General features: G+C 37.8%; 1 protein-coding gene across 1 annotated transcript; it reads right to left on the reverse strand.

Moving 5' to 3' along the window:
• Window positions 1–10,592: 10,592 nt before the first annotated feature.
• On the reverse strand, window positions 10,593–15,332 carry LOC135198397 (probable methyltransferase-like protein 24). Its single transcript, XM_064225936.1, has 7 exons — window positions 15,213–15,332; window positions 14,508–14,566; window positions 13,019–13,128; window positions 12,694–12,837; window positions 12,236–12,358; window positions 11,365–11,533; window positions 10,593–10,947 (listed from the first exon to the last, which is right to left on the reverse strand). The coding sequence occupies exons 1-7, from the start codon at window positions 15,284–15,286 to the stop codon at window positions 10,826–10,828; spliced, it is 801 nt and encodes a 266-aa protein (XP_064082006.1). The 5' UTR covers window positions 15,287–15,332; the 3' UTR covers window positions 10,593–10,825.
• Window positions 15,333–19,875: the final 4,543 nt, after the last annotated feature.

Raw genomic sequence — 19,875 nt, forward strand, 5'->3', positions numbered from 1 at the left:
GGTTTAATGAATGCCTACCAAAACCTACAAAACAATTCATTTTGGAAACCAGACATTACCACAATGGGATGGTTTACGAGATCAAAACCTGTTTAGTCATTCCTTTCGATGTCTAAGTCATTACCGTCTAGGGAGGGGCTTATAAGATGGCCACCAAATTGCAGTAAACCAAATCCTTTTGACATGAAAACCATTGCTACGAAATGACTTCCAACGTGAGATGATTTTACGAATACTGTAAGACGGGGATGTACTTGGATGACACTCGAATGGGCATCCTTGTTTAATTTAAAAAAAATCAAATGCTTTTCCTAACAGATGTGATATGGGGATGAAAATTACTATTAGGTACCCGAGAAATATTCAAGCATTAGAATTAAGACTCTCAATGAGAACACTATTATGAACACTAATATTTCTGTAATAATTAAGTAAAAGAATCTGATAAAAAAAATCTTTAGAACACAGCTCTAGCGATCTAGTTTTGTCTATCACGAAATGAAGAACCTGTACTGAGGACATTCTTGCACACACACCCAAACATCAAACATAAAAGTTAAGATGGTCAAGGGTACACTCGTTATTATAATATTTTGCTAAATCCAGTGGTCTTGTCCCATGTGACATTAAAAAATCCACGAGGTATTCTCTTCTTTTGAGCTGCTGTGGACCATTTACTCCCATTTTGTTTCCTGAGAGTCAGACCTTCTTATTTCTTCTTCCTCAAGTGTCTTCTTCAGTAGTGGATCCTCTTCTTAGGCTGAAGAATTACCCTCAAAAGTGCTCCAAAAATGTTATGCTTGATTCTAAATGGGAGCAGCAGGTGGCACAATGCACTGGGCTTCTCCAAGAAAGGTATCTTGCATACTAGGAGGGTCACCAAGCTATAGGTGATGTTTCTAAAGGGTGTCACTTCGTGGAGTTTGAAGTTCATAATGGTCATGAGCTTCACGGATCCTAATGGAAACAAAAGGTTATACAGTCACATGTATTTGAGTCCTGTAAGGTTAAAAATGCAAATTAAAATTCTGAAGTTATTTTATGAAAATTAGGGCACTACTGCATCTTTTATATGTTCATCTTTTTAATCAATTTCATGATGTTTTATGTAAGCTATATTTTTAGGTTTATCAACATACGTATGTCGCTAAAATGTAGATTTGTACATACACTAACCTTTCAAGTAAGGATGTAGATTAAGTTCACAAAATTCTGTATATATATATTTTTTTTAAATATATTCCTAGATCCACTATGCACAGTGCCCATAAGTGGACTAGTACTAGGGATAATTATCACCTAGTCACATCAATATACATCCAGTCTACACAAATAACCCACGAATCGTTTTATCTATCGCAAAATCTTGGTTAAAAACTACTCACAACTATTTACCTCGGTTATAAAGGAGCCTCTAAGATATATGAATTAATCTCCCAATTCTTTGAATTGGTCGACATTCAAGGCAGTTAAATGTTGTACAAATACACCAACATACAAAGATGGCCCAAGCCTTGAGTAACTCTTGGTGCGGACAGTTATCCACGACTGACTTTTTGCAACGGGTGCCTGGAAAAGATATTTCAAACATTCGCTTCTAGAGCGACTTGAGAAACCTGACGTGTCAAGACCCTTGTCATGTGTTCTTATGTTTGCTGAACTCCATATTTTTCTGCCTTACGTAAACTTAAAAGCAAATTGGAAACTAGAAGAAAAACGCTGGTCTTATTGTGGTTATTTCATGCTAAATTCATTCAGGACCCATTCACAGCAGTGACCGAACATTGCGCATCTAATTTTATACGAGAAAAGAAGTCTTAACAGCAAGGAAGCAAACAAGAACTTAAGATCATGGTGGTGGTATTCTATAGACCTTGGTTCTACCCATCAACATTGCCTAGTCCGTCCACTCTGCATTGCCAACTTGTAGAACAGAAGAAGGCAACTAATCGCATCCATATCACGAACCAGTTTGAAATAAGTCAACGACCATAAATGGGTTACGAATAATTGCCCAGTGCTGGATTATAGTATGAAACTCTAGTTAGAACTGCAAATAAATTAACTTGAATTTAACCACTATGCAATGTATGTGTGACAAATTACCTACATGTCTTGAACACATGTTTTTTGCTGCTGTGTGAACACACCCTTACTATACAGAAGCAACTTTTAAATGCTTAACCTGAGTGGTGTTTCCATTACTTTCTTCAACTAAAGCAGTCCATCCATCCCAGTACCTCAATGTATTCCTCAATGCAGGTATCTGTAAAAATTATACGTATTAATTCTCTAGTAGCGGGTGGTACTACCATTCAAATAAAAGACAATATCTCCATTTTGCATTAAGTCAGTCTTCCATTATAACAAAAAACCTTAAGTCTGTCAAGCCCAACTTCCTTTCTTCAATATTGTACTGATTATAGTACTGGTAATCTTCTTAGGCACGAAGATATGGTAATTCAGTTGTATTCCACGTAGGAACATGAAAATGGTATGTCTCAGAAAATGCCCAACAGTTTCGTCCTCCAATGGAAAGCCCCTTGGAGCGTTTATTAAGGAGAGGTCCATTGGAGAACGAAACTGTTGGGCATTTTCTGAGACATACCATTTTCATTTTCCTATCTGGATTACAACTGAATTATACTGATTATAATTAACACTTTTGGCCTTCAATCCGAGTTATTTGTAAAGTAAACTGTGCACTACTCCTGGCTACGAAATGTCCCCCTTCCAGCGGTTCATAAGTTATGGAAATAAAAAATAGTTCAAATGTATGAGAGACTTTCTAAGTTCGAAATGCTTAGCTTTATAAAACATAAGGCCCAAAACCTTTGAAAGCAGTCCCAATTTAACTTAATTACTATTCCTTCCTTTAACAATAAATTTTTAGCAGTTTACAGAAATCTATTTCTACCAGACGTTAAACCTTAGACAAAATTGAATTTAGGAACACAAGTACCCACACACAGACACACATTTATTTACGGAGATGAGTAATCTGGCTGAGATATTTAGAATTCCATGTTAAATTATTTTGATCTAAATAGTTTGATACTACCGGTGTTTCCAATTTTATAGACTCTCTTGAGAGCTCACCTAAATTTCAGGTAGCGTCGTTGATGTCAGCTCATGGCATCAGAGAGATTTGGGTACATTCTTGCAAGTTACCCACAATTACCACCATTAGTGCTGTGATGTTTTAACTTTCTTATCTTGTCGATTGTAATAACTTCTCTCCTGCGACTTTTTTTTTCTTCTTCTTCTTCTTCTTCTTCTTCCCATCTTTATCCCTATTCGGGGTCGCCGTTTTTAATGAGTCTCTTCCATCTACCTCTATCCTGTGTCATTTCCTCCAATACTCCCTTCTCCCTCATATCATCATGGTCTTAGGTCTTCCTCTCCTTCGTGTTCCATCCACCTCCACGACTACAGTCCATAATGTACAGTTACCCAGATGATTGTTTTATATAAGGCCCAATTTTCGTTACAGAGTACTTTGCCAGTTGTAATTTATCCATGCTGCAATATGTTACCTTTTTTGCAATTGCAACTATTCAACCATAACTGTATTTTGGCTGACTACAATAAGAATCAATGATACGCACCCATATCAGGAAAAGTCAATTTATGGTTGTGAACCCCCTCTCTACCTTCCATATAATTATAAGGTATCATTTTGTTAAGTTAAAGTTTAAAAAAAAAAATTGAAATCACAGTTAGCATGTAATGACAGGGATCCGTCTTAAAATAACCTATCCAAACCTAATCTAGTGTGTCACAAGGATTTTCTTTCACGTGACCCACTTGAATATTTTTGGCTAAAAAAAGGTGTGGCAAGTGGTACTTGACGTGTTGCTAAAATGATACGCTGTTAGCAGTACATTACGTTGAAAGCAAACTGAATATAATAATACCTAGATACAGTAACTATACCTACATTACAATACAAGTCAGAGAGAAGGGCAGTTATTGCAATTGACAAGACACAAAGTAAAACTAGAAATAACTGTAATTAAGGGTAATTTGTAAGCCAGTGCCAAGTTTTTTTTACTGTGCATGCTCTCATGAGGTTCTCTGTGAACTCTTCATGAGGCTTTGGGGTATATCCTAAACAGAGGGACCCTGAAACAATGAAAATTTGATTGCATAACTGTAGAATTAAACATGACCCTGAAGAAATTAAAGCATCAAAACTGGTCAAAAAGGACTGTGTAGCAGACAGTCTGCTAGGAATTAACTAATGTAAAGTTTGAATACCATATGACCCTCCTGCTATGAAAAAATGGGTGCAGGAAACAGACTATTTCATCAAAGTAATTTATGACAACCCTTGACTACCTACAGCAAGATCGCAGCCAACATATGCATCAGTTGCAACACCAACATCAATAACACAAGCAACAAACCCACTAAAGCTAACAAGCAACACCAACACAGAAATGGGAAAAATGACAACCAGCTGCAGTAGAAAAGTAGCAAAAATACCAGAAGGGTCCAATGATGTTTAGTGATTACCCAAAGACAAATATTAAAGAAATAAAACTGCTGAGGTGATGACAGTAAAGGATTGCGACACAAATACAAAAACCTGTAACTGCTGCAACAAGCTTAAGAACACAAGAACCATCAAATGCACCAGAATCAGGAACACAAAAACCAACAAGTGCAGCAAACCTAGGATTACAAGAACTTACAACTGTAGCAAAATCAAGAACATAACCTACAACAGCAGCAAACCTAAGAACCTTAGAACTTTCACCTGCAGAAGCCAATGACAGACACAGCCTACCTCTGCAGCAAAACCGTGTATAGCTAGAGACTACAATTGAAAAAGGGTCAGGGCTTCTACAACCCACAACTGCAACAAGTGAAGCACAACTGCAATAAATCTACAAGAACGACAGAAAAACCAAGATAACGTGTAATTGTGGTAATACCAACACAACAGCCTAAAAACAAGAGCCGGAGAAAAACTACCAACATACCCTCCAGCTGTAGCAAGGTGCACAGGAAGCTATAACAATCCTAAGACACATAAGCTATGCACTTGTCAAGAAACAGGTCATAACTCCAGCATCACCAAGACCATTAAATGACAATTAGAAAAGCAAAACTATGACAACCAATATCAGCTATAACTAAGTTGTACCGCTAAATGCCTGCCAGATTTGAAGTTGTGATACTGCTGACACTCCTACACCTAGCAGCATCAACCTGATGATACTACTTCAAAAGACACTGGACCTCCCAGGAAGGAAACAATGCCGATTCAAATAATGGTTTTCACCTAAATGTTTACCTAAATTCCTGAATAAAATGCCATGTGGAAAATAATTCAGTCTAAAACTAAGAGCAACAAAACTAATTTTGCTCTCCAGTAAGGGAAGTTCACCAGCAAACAGCTATGCAAGAAGTACGTCCCATATTGTATGGAATCTTACATTATTAACTAACCTACCTTGTAGTATACGTAATCTTACACCATTAACTTACTTAGCACTTGCTCAAGTGCGATCTGCCGCTTCCATACCCGGCCCCCAGTGTAATATATTCCACAGCATGCTGCGAGGTAAGGTATTAAGTCATATGCTCTGCCTGCTCACTGAAAACCTTATAGAAAAGAGGTAAGGTATTAGTCATTATGTTCTGCTGGCTCACTGAAAACCTTATGCAAAATGACTGCGGACTTCCCTTGATATGCTAGTGGGTGACAGTAGTTTGAAGAACTAGTAAAGGAAGTTTTCTCCGGTGATAAAAACAGCATTGACGAGGTTTAAATAGCAGGATGTTAACTGCCCCTAGGCCTGGCAGAAGCTGAATGGCTACAGGGGTCGGGTGCCTTGCTTGAAGTCAATAGGGTATGCGTAAAAAAAAATGCACTGCAATTGAAAATTAATGGGTGCAATAAGGGTTGGGTGTGAAACCTAAGTGAGGAAGTAACTTCCTGGATTACCATGACATTGATAAAAGGTCAGATATGCACCTTGTTTTCAAAGTTTCAGTTCAACACATTATCACAGCTGTCCCTGTAACCAAGTTGTATCCCTAATCTTCACTCTAGGAGAATCTACCATTTCATTATGCTAGGGTGGGGTGTATTTAACTGGAGACTAATAAACAATTGCGGAATAATCTAGGGAAATAAACCACATCACCATTTTCCTTAGCAACCTAAAGACAATCGCTTGAGAAAACAACTGATTGAAACTCATTCTTGGGTACCTGTTTGAAAATTTAAACCTGCTGCCAAAGCCATTAATTTGCTATTACCTAGGTGTAAGCCTAAGGTGGTAAATTTTCCAAATTTTGGACTGCTACGCGAACGTGGAGACCACCTTTGGATTAACCACGATGGAATTAATGATGAGAATGGCCAAAAAAAATCTTATGGCGTTTCCGAAAGAAAGATTGAATAGGTCTAAAGAATAAACACTCATACCTAAAGCAAATACGTTTACAAGACCTTAAACTTTATACCAGCATGAAGACGTGCCTCACGAAATTTGGCATTTATCCATAAAAGACGAAAAACAATTACAATTACATAAAGGAAATAACTAGATTTTAAAAAATCTTACCTGACTAAGGCAGGCAGCCATGACGACACGCTAGGTAGACGTTCGCGTCAGTCACCGTCCTTTCTTGGAGTTGCCATTTCGTGATTTTTATACACGCAATAAGACTTCAGTTGCGTCCTTCAACTATCTGGAAAAATTGAAATTATATGTATTGCTTAATCATTATATCATATATGTAGCGTAAGTTTTACATACAAATATATAAGTTACGAAGATTATTTTCAAAGAGGTTTCTTGCAACGGTTCTCGAGGAGGTGAAGTAGGTACTACCTATCTGATGGCTACATCTAGCGGCCCAAGAAACAGTCGAGCAAATATATTTAAAAATAACTATTACAACTTTCCTATCAATTAATAATAGTCTCAAGGAACCTAATGCGAGATGCACTTCGAATACTGGTTTTAGAACCTTCAAATATGCTACCAGAATATTGTATAACCACCCTTCATTTGACAGTAAGGGAACTTGAAAATATTGAGTCTTTAAAGAAGTATTATTACAGAGTGGATTTGATATTTAAAATGGGGTATGTCGTACGATTCCTCGAACGCCTCCGATAACGTAAGAGTTTACAAGGAGTTTTGTCTTGGCTACAATTAAAATGTGGAATCGTTTTTTCCTAGTGCAGTCGTGGGATCTTCTGACCTCCACATGTTTACTAGGCTAGTTAACATCGAATCTTCAAACATAAGCCAGCCAGTATCAGTCTAGGCCTAGTACAAATAGGGTTGCCACCCGATCTGTAAAATACAAATTCGTTCTGTATTTAAGTGTGAGATGCTGCGTTCTGTATTGAACCAATACAGAACGCCATTTGTTCTGTATTTGGCTGTCAGAACATCTGCATCCTTTGGATGCAGGATGAGGTGAATGAACAAGAAGCAGACGTCATTCAAGTATACCTTCTTTTCTGTAACAACATATTGTCCATCTTTGAAGATGTCGTCAAGAAACTTGAAAAAAAATGAAACAACTGTCATTGACCTCTGCCCCATTATGAAGGCTTTCAGGAACAAGCTCATGCAAAGAAGAAAGGATAGTTTCTATGGCTATCTGACAAAAGTAAAGCTGCAGCAGCTTTCTTCATCAGAAGCAAACACTGCAAACGCAGATTTTCAAGCATTCCTTAGTACTGCCATCACATATGTAGATAAGTGGTTTGACTTTTCAGAGGAAAATTGGCTGTCCTTCCTCCATCCTCTCTTACTCAAAACTGAGATACACTTTTCTGACATGGAGAAACTAGTTGAGAAACTCGAATTGATCAGCAGACCCAGTGTCAACATGGATGAGCTGTATGATGAATTAACAGTCATTAATGTAATTGTGGAAAGGCTAAAGGAGGGAGAAGACTGGAAGTCCAAAGACACAGCTGCCAGGTGGATGGCTGTCTTCCAAACCTCTGACCAGACTCCCGTCCCTAACATGCTGTGTGTCCTCTCTTACATACTGAGTGTGCCAGCTTCAACGGGTTATGTTGAAAGGATATTCTCAATTATGCAAAATAAGTGGACTGACACCAGGAATAAGTGCTCCATTGAGCTCATTAAATCCGAACTCCTTGTAACCCTTAATTTCGAACAGAGTTGTGCTGACTTTCTCCCAACCATTGAGCAGGATAAAAGGCTTCTTGCTGCAGGAAGGAGCAACACAAAATATTCATGGAAAAAGTAATAATCCTGGGAATGACCAACATGCTTGGTGTATTTCCTTGTTTCACTGAAAATTTTTATGATGTTACTTTTAAATGGCTATTTGTATTGTAGTTCAGCCGTGGGAATGAATCCTGTATTTTCTTTTGTATATTACTGAAAGAATAAAATAAACTTGAAGGTATATAATATAATATAATATTTTTTCATTGTGTCACAGAATGTCATTTTGTTTTGAATTTCTATAGACTTGTCAGTTGTCACTTCAGTGATAATTGATAACCTCAGAAGCAAGCTTCTAGTCCTCATCAAATATGAAACATGTCTTCCTCACCCTCATGTTAGCTGCACAAAGGCTTAGAATGCTCCAGAAATAGGACATATTTCAAAAATTTTCTTGGGAGCTCACAGCACGACCCGAAACCCAGCTGAAAAGACTTGCTCCATTCGCCATAACTTTTCCTCCTTATACAACTCTCGGTATATGTTCTGTATTTTTCTGAGCTCAAGGTGGCAACCCTAAGTACAAATGTAGACCGACCTGTTAACATATATGAAGTACTAAGCTACGTGAGGTTTTGGAACATAGGATAGGTCTACAGGTGGCAAATAATTTAATTTTTGTATGTACTCTAAATATTTAGGTTAGGCTAACTAAGCTCAGACAACGTTAAGAGAAAATAATATGAACTACTAGTCCAAGCTAGGCAACGCCATACTAAGACTACAATGAAACACATATCGCTTTGATCTAAAACATGGTTATTTTCTTACCATTTTTCTGCTTCTTTTGCCTAAAACTGTGTTGTTTAAGACATCTAAACTGATAGAATAGAGACAACGCAGCACCTACTCTCGAGTCACGGTAACTATTGCTAAATCTTCTTCTTCCGCTTTCTTCCAATAAGCATTCTTAGTTTTGTTTGGCTGGATTTTTATTCAAAAAAGTTTGGGTCCGGTAATTACAACCTGATTTGTTACAATTTGTTTTTATTTAATTAATTATTCTTTTATGAAAAACCAGACTCACTGGATTACCTGTGCCAAATGGAAATAATGTTACGAAAGCAAAAGTCGTGAAATGATCTAGTACAACATGATCACTTAGCAAAAGTGATTTTCACAAGTGTAGATTTTTTCAATTCCATTTTACCTCATTAATTACATATTTTTAATGAAATACAATAATTTTACTGTTGCAAGTAATCATACATGACCACATAGCTCATGAGCAAATCTAAGAAAGTGTGGGTCCGAAAGTGTTCCATCGGAAACAAACTCAATACATTCACAATAGTCTACCATTAAATATCTTCAATTTCTTAATTTTCGTTAGATTAATCCAAAGAAAACTATTTACTATTTTATGGTATACTATGATAAATAGTCCTATTTACTCATGGCGCGAATAAGTATATATGCAGGTTACTTATGATATCCTTAAAGTATACAAATAAGGAAAAATGCTAATATGCAGAGTACGCTTATGAGAGACTAAAGATGTTCCATAATTTACATTTCACATCTTATTAGCATGTCGTTCGATTAATTCAAATAAAAGAATATAATGTTTATAGAACCGGACATTATCAGATTATAAAATTGAGATTTTCTGTGTAAACATTTATAACAAAATTGACTGACGAAATGGAGACAGTCTAACAATGTGCGAATGCTTACTACTACAAGGAGACGGAGACATTTTAATCCCTAGAATTTCTTGGTCTCTGGAAAGAAAGCTCTATATTTTTTTCAGCTAAAGGGGCATCTAGGTTTCATAAAGAGTGAAGAGCTATTTACCGTAACACAGGTAATTCTCTCTCTTTCTCAGCCATGTAATTATGATAAGTGGCGTAATACAATAATGGTCTTTCAGCCAAGTTCATGACCCATAACATTCCTGCAGTTTAATTCTTTAGTAGAAACATTACCTACATATATATTTATTCATTAAATTTGGTGTTTATTTTTTTTTCTTACCTTCTCTACCGATTCCTTACAGAGCTAAAACGACAGACTTCTCTACGGAAATGGAGTCTAAGGAAAATGATGGCCAGTTAGCAACTCGCTTTTGTTATCTTTTATTTTTTTATTCTAACCTTTTGTTTTTCATTTTACTCTTTTTATTCCATTTTTCATTAGTTTTTTTCACATTGTTCTTTCTTTTTCTCCTTCTTTGTGTTAGGAAGTGATTGATTACATAGATTATCATTCTCTCTCTCTCTCTCTCTCCTCTCTCTCTCTCTCTCTCTCTCTCTCTCTCGTCTCTCTCCGTCGTCGCTCTCTCTCTCTCCTCTCTCTATTCTTCTCTCTCTCGTTAGATTTGGGAGGATAAGTCCCCGTTTAACTCTCAGGTAGTGGGACCTCTTCTTTCTATATTTCCCTTTACCTCCTCTTACTTCTCCCTAATTGGACACCATATTCTTTGGAATCTTGAATTTCAAGTCAGTGGGCCCTGTGGGCTTGTTCCATATGGATAGGTTTCATCTAATAAAGATAAATAATAATAATTGTATAGACACAGATATCTATATGTACAGAGTAACGTTTATAAGTTCCTCCTCCTGCTGGTAGGTTGCAGGTGGTCCAGACTATGGCCGTCCCCAAACCATCTCAGTCCGTCCATCGTATTGCCGAGCGTTCATGACCTTGAAGCCGTGACAAGCGAGGCGATGGTAATAGTCCCAGAAGAGTTCTCTGAGGCCTGGACGCCCTAGAAAGAAAGAAAAAAAAGTAGTTTACTTCTAGCCAGAAGTATGAACGTCTCGCCACAATAAACCTTTTGAAGGATTTCCTTCAAGTTCCTGATTCCAGGTTCTCGAGCATGGCATCAAAATCTCTGTCACAAATCCTTCGTACTATCTCTGACCAAGAATGACCCTTGTCATTAAAGAGAGGCGCACATCTGCATTCATTTATTTTCCCCTTCATCCTACTCAAACCCTATAGTTAATGGCTTAGGTTCACAGACAAAGACAGGGAGAAAGAGACTTGTCAAATGGTCACAGAAAGTATAAGGCGTATATGCCATCCTATTTTGACATCCTTTTCCATAATCCCCATCAGTTCGAATGTTCCCATCGGCCCTATGTAACTTCCATTCAAAGGAAAATTTGAGAGAACGTCGTACCATAATGCGTCTCCATGCCAATCTGCCTGATGTTGGCCAATAAATGAGGCGTGTTGGTGAAAACATCCTCAAAGAACTTCATCTCGGCGGTTTCAACGTCCATTTTGAGGTAGTCGATCACAGTGTCTAGTAGGCCGAGTCTCTTCAAGATGTTTTCGTATGTGTCCAGCTGGGTAGGAAACAGAGGAGCAAGTTAAAGTCCCTCCATAGGAAACTGCAGGATACTGTAGGAGATGTTTATAGGTTCATTAACAATTCTGATTATGGCACGACCTTCTACGGAAAAAGATTACTATCTAATATGCTAAAGAGCTTGAATTCCATCTATATCAAGTGAGATTTTTTTTGTTACAGTTCACGAATGTCATTTAATATCTTTCTACAGAGCTCGAAATTCAATTGATGTCTTTCTACAGAACTCGAATATCACTTACATCTTTTTACAGAGCTCGAAATTCAAAATTGATGTCTTTCTACAGAACTCGAAATTCATCTGATGTCTTTTTACAGCACTCGAATATCACTTACATCTTTCTACAGACCTAGAAATTCATCTGATTTGTTTCTACAAAACTCGAAATTCATCTGATATCTTTTTACAGCACTCGAATATCACTTACATCTTCCTACAGAACTCGAAATTCATCTGATGCCTTTCTACAGGACTCGAATATCACTTACATCTTTCTACAGAGCTCAAAATTCATCTGATTCGTTTCTACAGAACTCGAATATCACTTACATCTTTCTATAGAGCTCGAAATTCATCTGATTTGTTTCTACAGAACTCGAATATCTCTTACACCTTTCTACAGAGCTAGAAATTCATCTGGTGCCTTTCTAAAGAACTCGAATACCACTTGACTTTTACCTGACAAGACGTCCCTCCCACCGTTACAGTTTCTGTCTGGTTGCTGATGCCCACATTCAGGAACCGGATATTAGGTGCGTGTTGGTGATCCTCCTGCCCGATGGTCGGGTCAAAACTGTACACCTGTTCGAAGACGAATGAAAGTGTTCTATACGGTGTCCATAAAGTCCCAGTACTTTATGGACATCCTGTACTTTCGAATAGTTATTGGTCTAGTTCCGAAGTTTTTTTTTTTTTATTTATTGGTCTACTTTTAAATACTTATTGGTCTACTTTCGGATACTTATTGGTCTAATTTCGAACACTTCTCAGTCTACTTTTCGAATACTTATTGACCTACTTTCGAATACTAATTGGCCTACTTTCGAACACTTATTGGTCTACTTTCGGATACTCATTGGAATACTTATTGGCCTTCTTTTGAATACTTATTGGTGTCTACTTTCGAAAACACTCACCTTGCAACCAAATATTCCAAAATAGTCGTCAAATGTCCAGTCCTTACTGATACCGAAGGAGAGAACGTTACAGTTCTTGTCGTCAAGCCCGAAGACCGGGTCTAGGCAAACGCCTTTGCTACCGTCACCGAGTCCAAAATATATCTAAAATGGGAGAGAATAAAGAAACCGATTACTAATAAGTCTTATCAGACAATCATCAATCATATTGAAGCACTGGTTCATGAATGTTGTATAGGCTAGTAAACAAAGAACTAGCTCTTCAGGCATTAGGACATTATAGGTCTATTTTCCTACACGAAAATGTCCTTGATCTTTGACTTACCAGATTCTCGCATTTGTACTGCTCTTGTTTTTCGTATTGGAGAAATGCTTCCGGGCTCACATAAGCGGGTATCGGGCAAGGCGTCACCTGAGTACCCTCTTGTTTGGGATCTGGAAGAAGAAGAAGAGGAAGAAGAAGAAAAAAGAAGAAGATGAAGAAGAAGAAGAAGAAGAAATTGACATAATATCTGTGGGCCTCTGATGAACTAGACTTTTAGCCCTCTCTCTCTCTCTCTCTCTCTCTCTCTCTCTCTCTCTCTCTCTCTCTCTCTCTGCGTGTGTGTGTGTGTGTGTGTGTTTAGTGATATCATATAAAGTTTCACTATCTTATCTTATGTATATTTATACCTTTCTGCATAGACATTTCGGCATATAAGCTAAAAAAATTATTTTTCTTAAAATGAAAAGAAAAGCTTACAGTAAACGGCAATTTTCATTTGTTAAATCTAACTTTGAATACGAAAAAATCTAAGCTTCATATCCTGTATACTTAAATCATGGCAGATGTGTTTGATTATTGTGCGAAATTCTTCACGTTTCCTGTAAAACTGGAGATGAGACTTAACTGCGTGTCACACCACCACCTCATTTCTCGTCCAGTTTTCCTGGAGGTCAGACACAGCTTGTGGCGGGTTTTGAAGGTGGGGGAGGGGCCCACCTGGTCACGTGGGGGCTCCCACTCCCATTGGATATGAATAATATAACATTTTCTCTCACTAAATCAATATTAGTAGCAAAAACAACAACTATAGTACTACTATGTACCTATTTAAGTTGTTCTTGTTGTTGAAATAATCATTAACTAGCAGGTTTTTGCTACTAATAACGATTTATTGAAAGAAATCAATGTTATTTTATTCATACCCATAGAGGGGGCATGTGACCCGGTGCACCCCCCCACCCCCAACGCTAAAACCGCCACTAGCTGTAACTTAATTATCTGCAGGAAAACTGAACGAAAAAATGTGGTGTGAGACGCTGACAGTACTATGCCTTTACTTGCAAGTAGTACTATCTCCAGTTTTACAGCGGAACGTAAAGAATTTTAGGCAATAAATAATCAGTAATAAAACACTCTGCCATGACTGAACACCTCCGATACAGACATCACTTTTTTTTCTGATTAGGACACTTGGTGTTCTCATCCTATTTCCTGGCCCACATAGGATATTATCCCTGCTAAAACTTCCTTAGATTCTAAAATAAATATTCTAAAATATCAATCATCACATAGAAAACCAAGAAAAAAACTGTATATACCTATAGAACCTGCCCCCCACCCCCCCCCGCCCCCCCCCCCCCACCCTGGAATGACACTCTAGGCTTATACTGGGATGAATATTATATCTTTTCAAGGACATATTAAAGATGCCAATAGTATCGTAGCGAGCACTGTTTCCCTTTCCAAAATGATGATGTGGAGACTATTTATGAAAAAATAATATAAAAATGACGTGTGAACGGATTTACAATTGTATGATTCATCTTACCTCTTGTTTCTTCTTCTTCTTTAGTGACACTGGTGAGCACATTTATTTGAGGAGGTCGCCTATGATAAACAAAATAAAAAAAAACACAAATATATTGGTAAGAGTTTGAAAGAAGTATATCTTTGGAGAAAAATGACTAAATGACTCGTTCACGATACACTACAAAACAATATATTGTTAAAATATATTCATTTCGTCGTCAAATAGTTATACTGCACAGTTACACACAAACACTGCGAAGGAAGCACTCCTGTTTTCCTTACATTGCAATCGAAGTTATTAACTTTTTTCTATGAAGAATTTCTGTTTTTAACAATGACTTCATCCGTTAACAAGGAACTGTTTTAATCCAACCACATATTGCGAATAATTCTATCTGGAGAAGCCGTCATTCAGTCTAAAATGCAATCATATCCAACACAATTTGTGGTTACTAATCACACGTAAATCCGATTCTTCTACAGAATAATTATGTCCTTCAGTTGCTTTCCTTCATTTCGAAAACAGAAGCTTAAGTTCCAAGTCTTTTACACAAAAGCACAAAATCAAAAAGAAATATAAAACTGAAATACAGCGCAGGAAACACAAGTAAGGGGAATTTTTTAAAAGTTTATTATGCTTCCAACTCCTCTCTTCTCTTGCAGTTCTGAGCCCTTACGATGATACTGGACTCTCTCTCTCTCTCTCTCTCTCTCTCTCTCTTACCAAACTGCAAACATTGTGACTCCCAAAACAGCAACTAGGCCCAATCCAGACTTGAAAGGCATAGACCGAGTCATTATCTTCTAGCGATCGAACACCACAAAAGGCTAGAATATACTGGCGTAAGACAAGACTGCCGGGGCTTTTAATATACGGAAAGGGAAAAGAAAATTGAAAAATGAAAAAAAAGCAAGCAGACGACTAGTGTTAGCTCGAAGGCAAGGATTACAACAACGCAAGCATACACGAATGACTTGAGGGTTTAGACTAATATTAAACAGGTTGACTTCAAGTAATATTACAGCATCCGTGCACTAATATTCTTCATTCATTTATAACAAGGTTTAGTTTCACACTTTTTTTTTTTTACGAAAAGGATGAGTAACTCGTCGCTTGTGTGTGTGCGTGTGTGTGTGTGTATGAGAGAGAGAGAGAGAGAAAGAGAGACTCGTCGCTTGTATGTGTGTGCGTATGTGTATGAGAGAGAGAGAGAGAGAGAGAGAGAGAGAGAGAGAGAACGAACTCGTCGCTTGTGTGTGCGCGCGCGTGTGTATGAGAGAGAGAGAGAAATTACTATCACACAAAAAATCAGCGATTCGATCTTGTGTGCGAGCGTGTGTGTGTGTGTGTGTGTAGTATACACGCGAAGCTACAGCAGAATAATAAGCATTCTTAATAGTTTAAAAACATGTCAAGACTGTTCGGCTTGACGTCGTATCAGGTACAAAAAATACGCACGACTCTCTCTCTCTCTCTCCCCTGGCAAAAGTCGAAGTTGACGTGGTTATAATGCCATGAGGAAAAAGAGTAAGAAAAATATGAAAGCTGCAGTTGAGCGTGGGGAAAGTGGTATTTAAACAACGAGGCGTTGGAGAGAGAGAGAGAGAGAGAGAGACTTAAAGTCACGAAATACAACACATATTTCGAAACACGTTATCAATCCCAGTCTATACCAAATTCCAAAGATTGGTAATAATCGGTAACGTTCTCCGTAACAAGTCTAGCTCTGGGTATCCTTGAGTAACGTCAAGCAAATTGCTGCCCAGAGCCCTTCGGGGCAATGCCACGTAGCTCAGTTAAGAGAACAGACCAGAGGACTTTCGAGGAAACAACAGAGGGAGAGAGAAAGAGAAACGGCCGCCCGTGAGCAGTAGGCCGATATAGGAGATAGAATTTAGGCCAAAGTGCAATTGCTGGGACCTATGAGGTCATTCAGCAGATGAAACGTTAACCGATAGTAAGAAGGTTTGGAAAGTATTACAAGATGAAAACCTCGCAGTTGCACTATGAAACAATTGTTAAGAAGTGGAAACTCAGATGGAATTAATAGAATATAAACGGAGGTGCAGTAAAATGAATGATAAAGTAGCAGGTAAGGACCGAAAGAACGCTACTAACATCCTATAGTAATGCAAAGCTTATAAGACTTAGTCCAGAGGCCAAACACTGGAACCTATGAGGTCATTCATCTTTAACTACCAAACAACTGTTAGGAGAGGGTGGACAGTAAGATGGAAGAGAATATGAACGAAGGTATAGTAAAAGTATGAAAGGGGTAGCATCTATGGGCTGAAGGGACACTGCTATGAACCTTTAGTAAAACACAGTGCACGGAGCGAGGTACACTGACACCAATACTCCCCTACGGACCCAGTTGTTCTTATGCTTGAAATATAGTAAAGAAGAAAGTGTAGAGCAATAGAAACAGTGAGCTTTTGAGACTACAAAAAATCCTTATTATAATATATATTATAGTAGATTCACATCAACCTTGCATTATGACGCTCCTGATTGGCTGTTGATAAGCCTATCACAGGGCTGGAAACTCTCTCTCTCTCTCTCTTGAGTTCACATGGGTAGGATCTATGTTCCACCGCTCCTGAGGGATACCTCTTTCAAAAGCATCTCCCAGGAGAGGTGGAACATACATCCTGCCTATGTGAATTCTCGAGAGAGTCTGTTTCCAGCCCTGTGATTGGCTTATCAACAGCCAATCAGCATTACGGTTGATGTCAATCTACTATAGTTACAGTATTTTACAGACTTAATTTTCTTCATCGATGCTACAACAATCAGGTGTCCACTGCAGTTCGTTGGAGTCTACGTGTTAAAGTAAGTATTTGAAGAGTACTTCAGATCCTGAATAAAGGACTTTTCAAATTAGCAACTTTTTACAGCACCTTTGCTTTTTAATAATTACATAACATTGCAAACAGCTATTATACATTTTAACAAAGGATGCCATGGCTATGAAGGCCAACATCCATTTACTCTCAAGTCCTATCACAAATCATCATGCACCTTTTCCACATACAGTATCTGCTGTTCTTTAAGCCACAGCAACGTGTAGAAAAAGTACTGTCCACTTTAATGCCTCAACTTCTAACAAGTTGCATTGTGGAAACTTTAAGTGTTGAAAATGTTCTATGTTGACAAGGTACAACCTGAACTCTCAATCAGCACATTGGTTTGATTGGAGTATGCATGATTCTATCGTTAAAGCTCAAATTAGTATACGTAATAGAAAAATTTCCATTTTACATATAAGTGTATTGCTGACTGCATATACAGTAGTACCTCGTATTTCGAACTTAATCCGTTCCAGAAGGCTTTTCGAAGTACGATTTGTTCGAAATATGAAACCAATATCCCCATTAGAAATTAAGTGAATCAGGATAATTCGTCCCAGCCAACCCAAAAAGTCCCCCTTTTCACATTTTTCCTATTATTAATGTCTTCAAAAGTTAAATTAAGAGTGTAAAGTAATGAAACAGTACGTTTTATGAAGTAAAATTTTCTAAATTTTATTTTTTCTGCGTACGATTTACGAAGTGTTTGGTAAAAATGGCGCCGGCCGGCTTGGGGGAGGAGAGACGGGAACTTTTTGAGCAAACCGAATTGATTGCAGTATGCAAAGGTTGATAACAAAATACATTTTATTCACATTAGGTATACAAAGATAATTATAGGAACGATAGTGTGTTTGTGTCCGATTGTGTCAGAGAGAGAGAGAGAGAGAGAGAGAGAGAGAGAGAGGTTTACACTTGGTTCTTAAGTGCACGAAATAGATTAATTATGCCACAATACATCAACTTACTGTTGGCAAACGGCAAACTTTTAAAATAAACATGAGGATTTTACAAACAAACAAGTAAAAAGTCAAGAATGCAAGGAAAGGAAAGAGAAATAAAATAAGCCGTTTAAACAAACAATCGAAGGCATGCAGAAGCTGAAAGCGGCGCCAGCTTGCTTATTACAGAGCTGAGTTACTTTTACAGTAGTAAACATATCGTAAAAAGCAATTATCACTAGATTGTAAGTGAAAGAAATGGGGAAATAATCATCCTAGATCAGCTATTAAGTCAATGGGAAGCAGAGCCGTTCTTCTCTCTCTCTCTCTCTCTCTCTCTCTCTCTCTCTCTCTCTCTCTCTCTCTCTCTCAGCGCACCGAACACTGACTCGAGCAAGCGTTTTTTTTCTACCGTGTTGCATTTGTTTTCATGTTTTATCATTGTGTTAAATCTATTGTGAAATATGATTTTTTATGTGAATTTGCACTGCTTTTACGTACAGTTGGCCACAGGTTTCCCTGGTACACCTTCTTGAGGGACTTCGAAAAATTATATGGTAACAGTGTTTACTGAGGGGGAGGACTCTTCCTCTCTTAGCAAGAGTTCCACCAATAAGCTCTAGAATTCTTTCAGTGGGAGGAGTCATTAGGTAAGGTAAGAGAAACACACACACACACAACACACACACGGAGTAAAAGAAAAAAAAGAAATCTGAGCAGGTTATATCACTGTAACTAAGATTACTGTCTCACTTTTAATATAAGTTTGTTTATTAAGATTCCATTTAACTTTCGTCTAAGACGTTATCTTTCCACCGTGTCTGTTATTATATATCGGTCATATTCATTACGCAATACTTAAAATTTATCAAAATTTTAGAGTTATATTGGAATTGGAGAGAATCAGGAACATCATAACAGGATATTTTAACCTTATCACGTAAGCCAAGTTTATACTATCGGTTGCAGTGCGTTCCTACCAATAATATAACTAGGAAGCTATAAAGAGAAGCGCAGCAGCACTTCATTGAACATACTCAAACAAAACTCGGTGAACGTTTGTTTTAAAAGAAAAGTGTCTGACACCATAGCTCCTTTCTCTCTCTCTCTCTCTATCATATTAGCTAATTTAAAGTGACATGTCATCTAGAAATACCACTGTGCTAAGTATGCAGTTTTGTATGTCATTAAACCCCTCTAATCTTGACTAAACTAATATATGCTATATATTTTTTCGGGGGGTCAGGGGGAGTGGTGGTGGTCGGGGGATTGAGTTCTTGTTGTTAAGCCGTCTTACAGGTTTTGGAATTCTAAAATGTAATTCAAACTGACAAGCTTCTTGCTTTTGCTGTACCGATGTCCTCAGCCTGGTTTTGCTACAACTGAAATGGGTTGGGGCCTAGGGGTAAGGTGGGCCTGTTGCGACCCCGATGAGTGGACGAAGTACTAGATATGCTCGTGGATAGAGTGTATGGCTAACGAAAAGCGCCACTTGAAATATTTTTCTTGTTTATCTTTAATGCCTGCGTGTTTTTCAGTATTTATCCTAAATACTATTATAGTACTGTAGATTTTCTGAATACAACAACATTTACA

Source organism: Macrobrachium nipponense, chromosome 22, assembly GCF_015104395.2.
Source record: "Macrobrachium nipponense isolate FS-2020 chromosome 22, ASM1510439v2, whole genome shotgun sequence".
Classification (NCBI taxonomy): Eukaryota; Metazoa; Arthropoda; class Malacostraca; order Decapoda; family Palaemonidae; genus Macrobrachium; species Macrobrachium nipponense.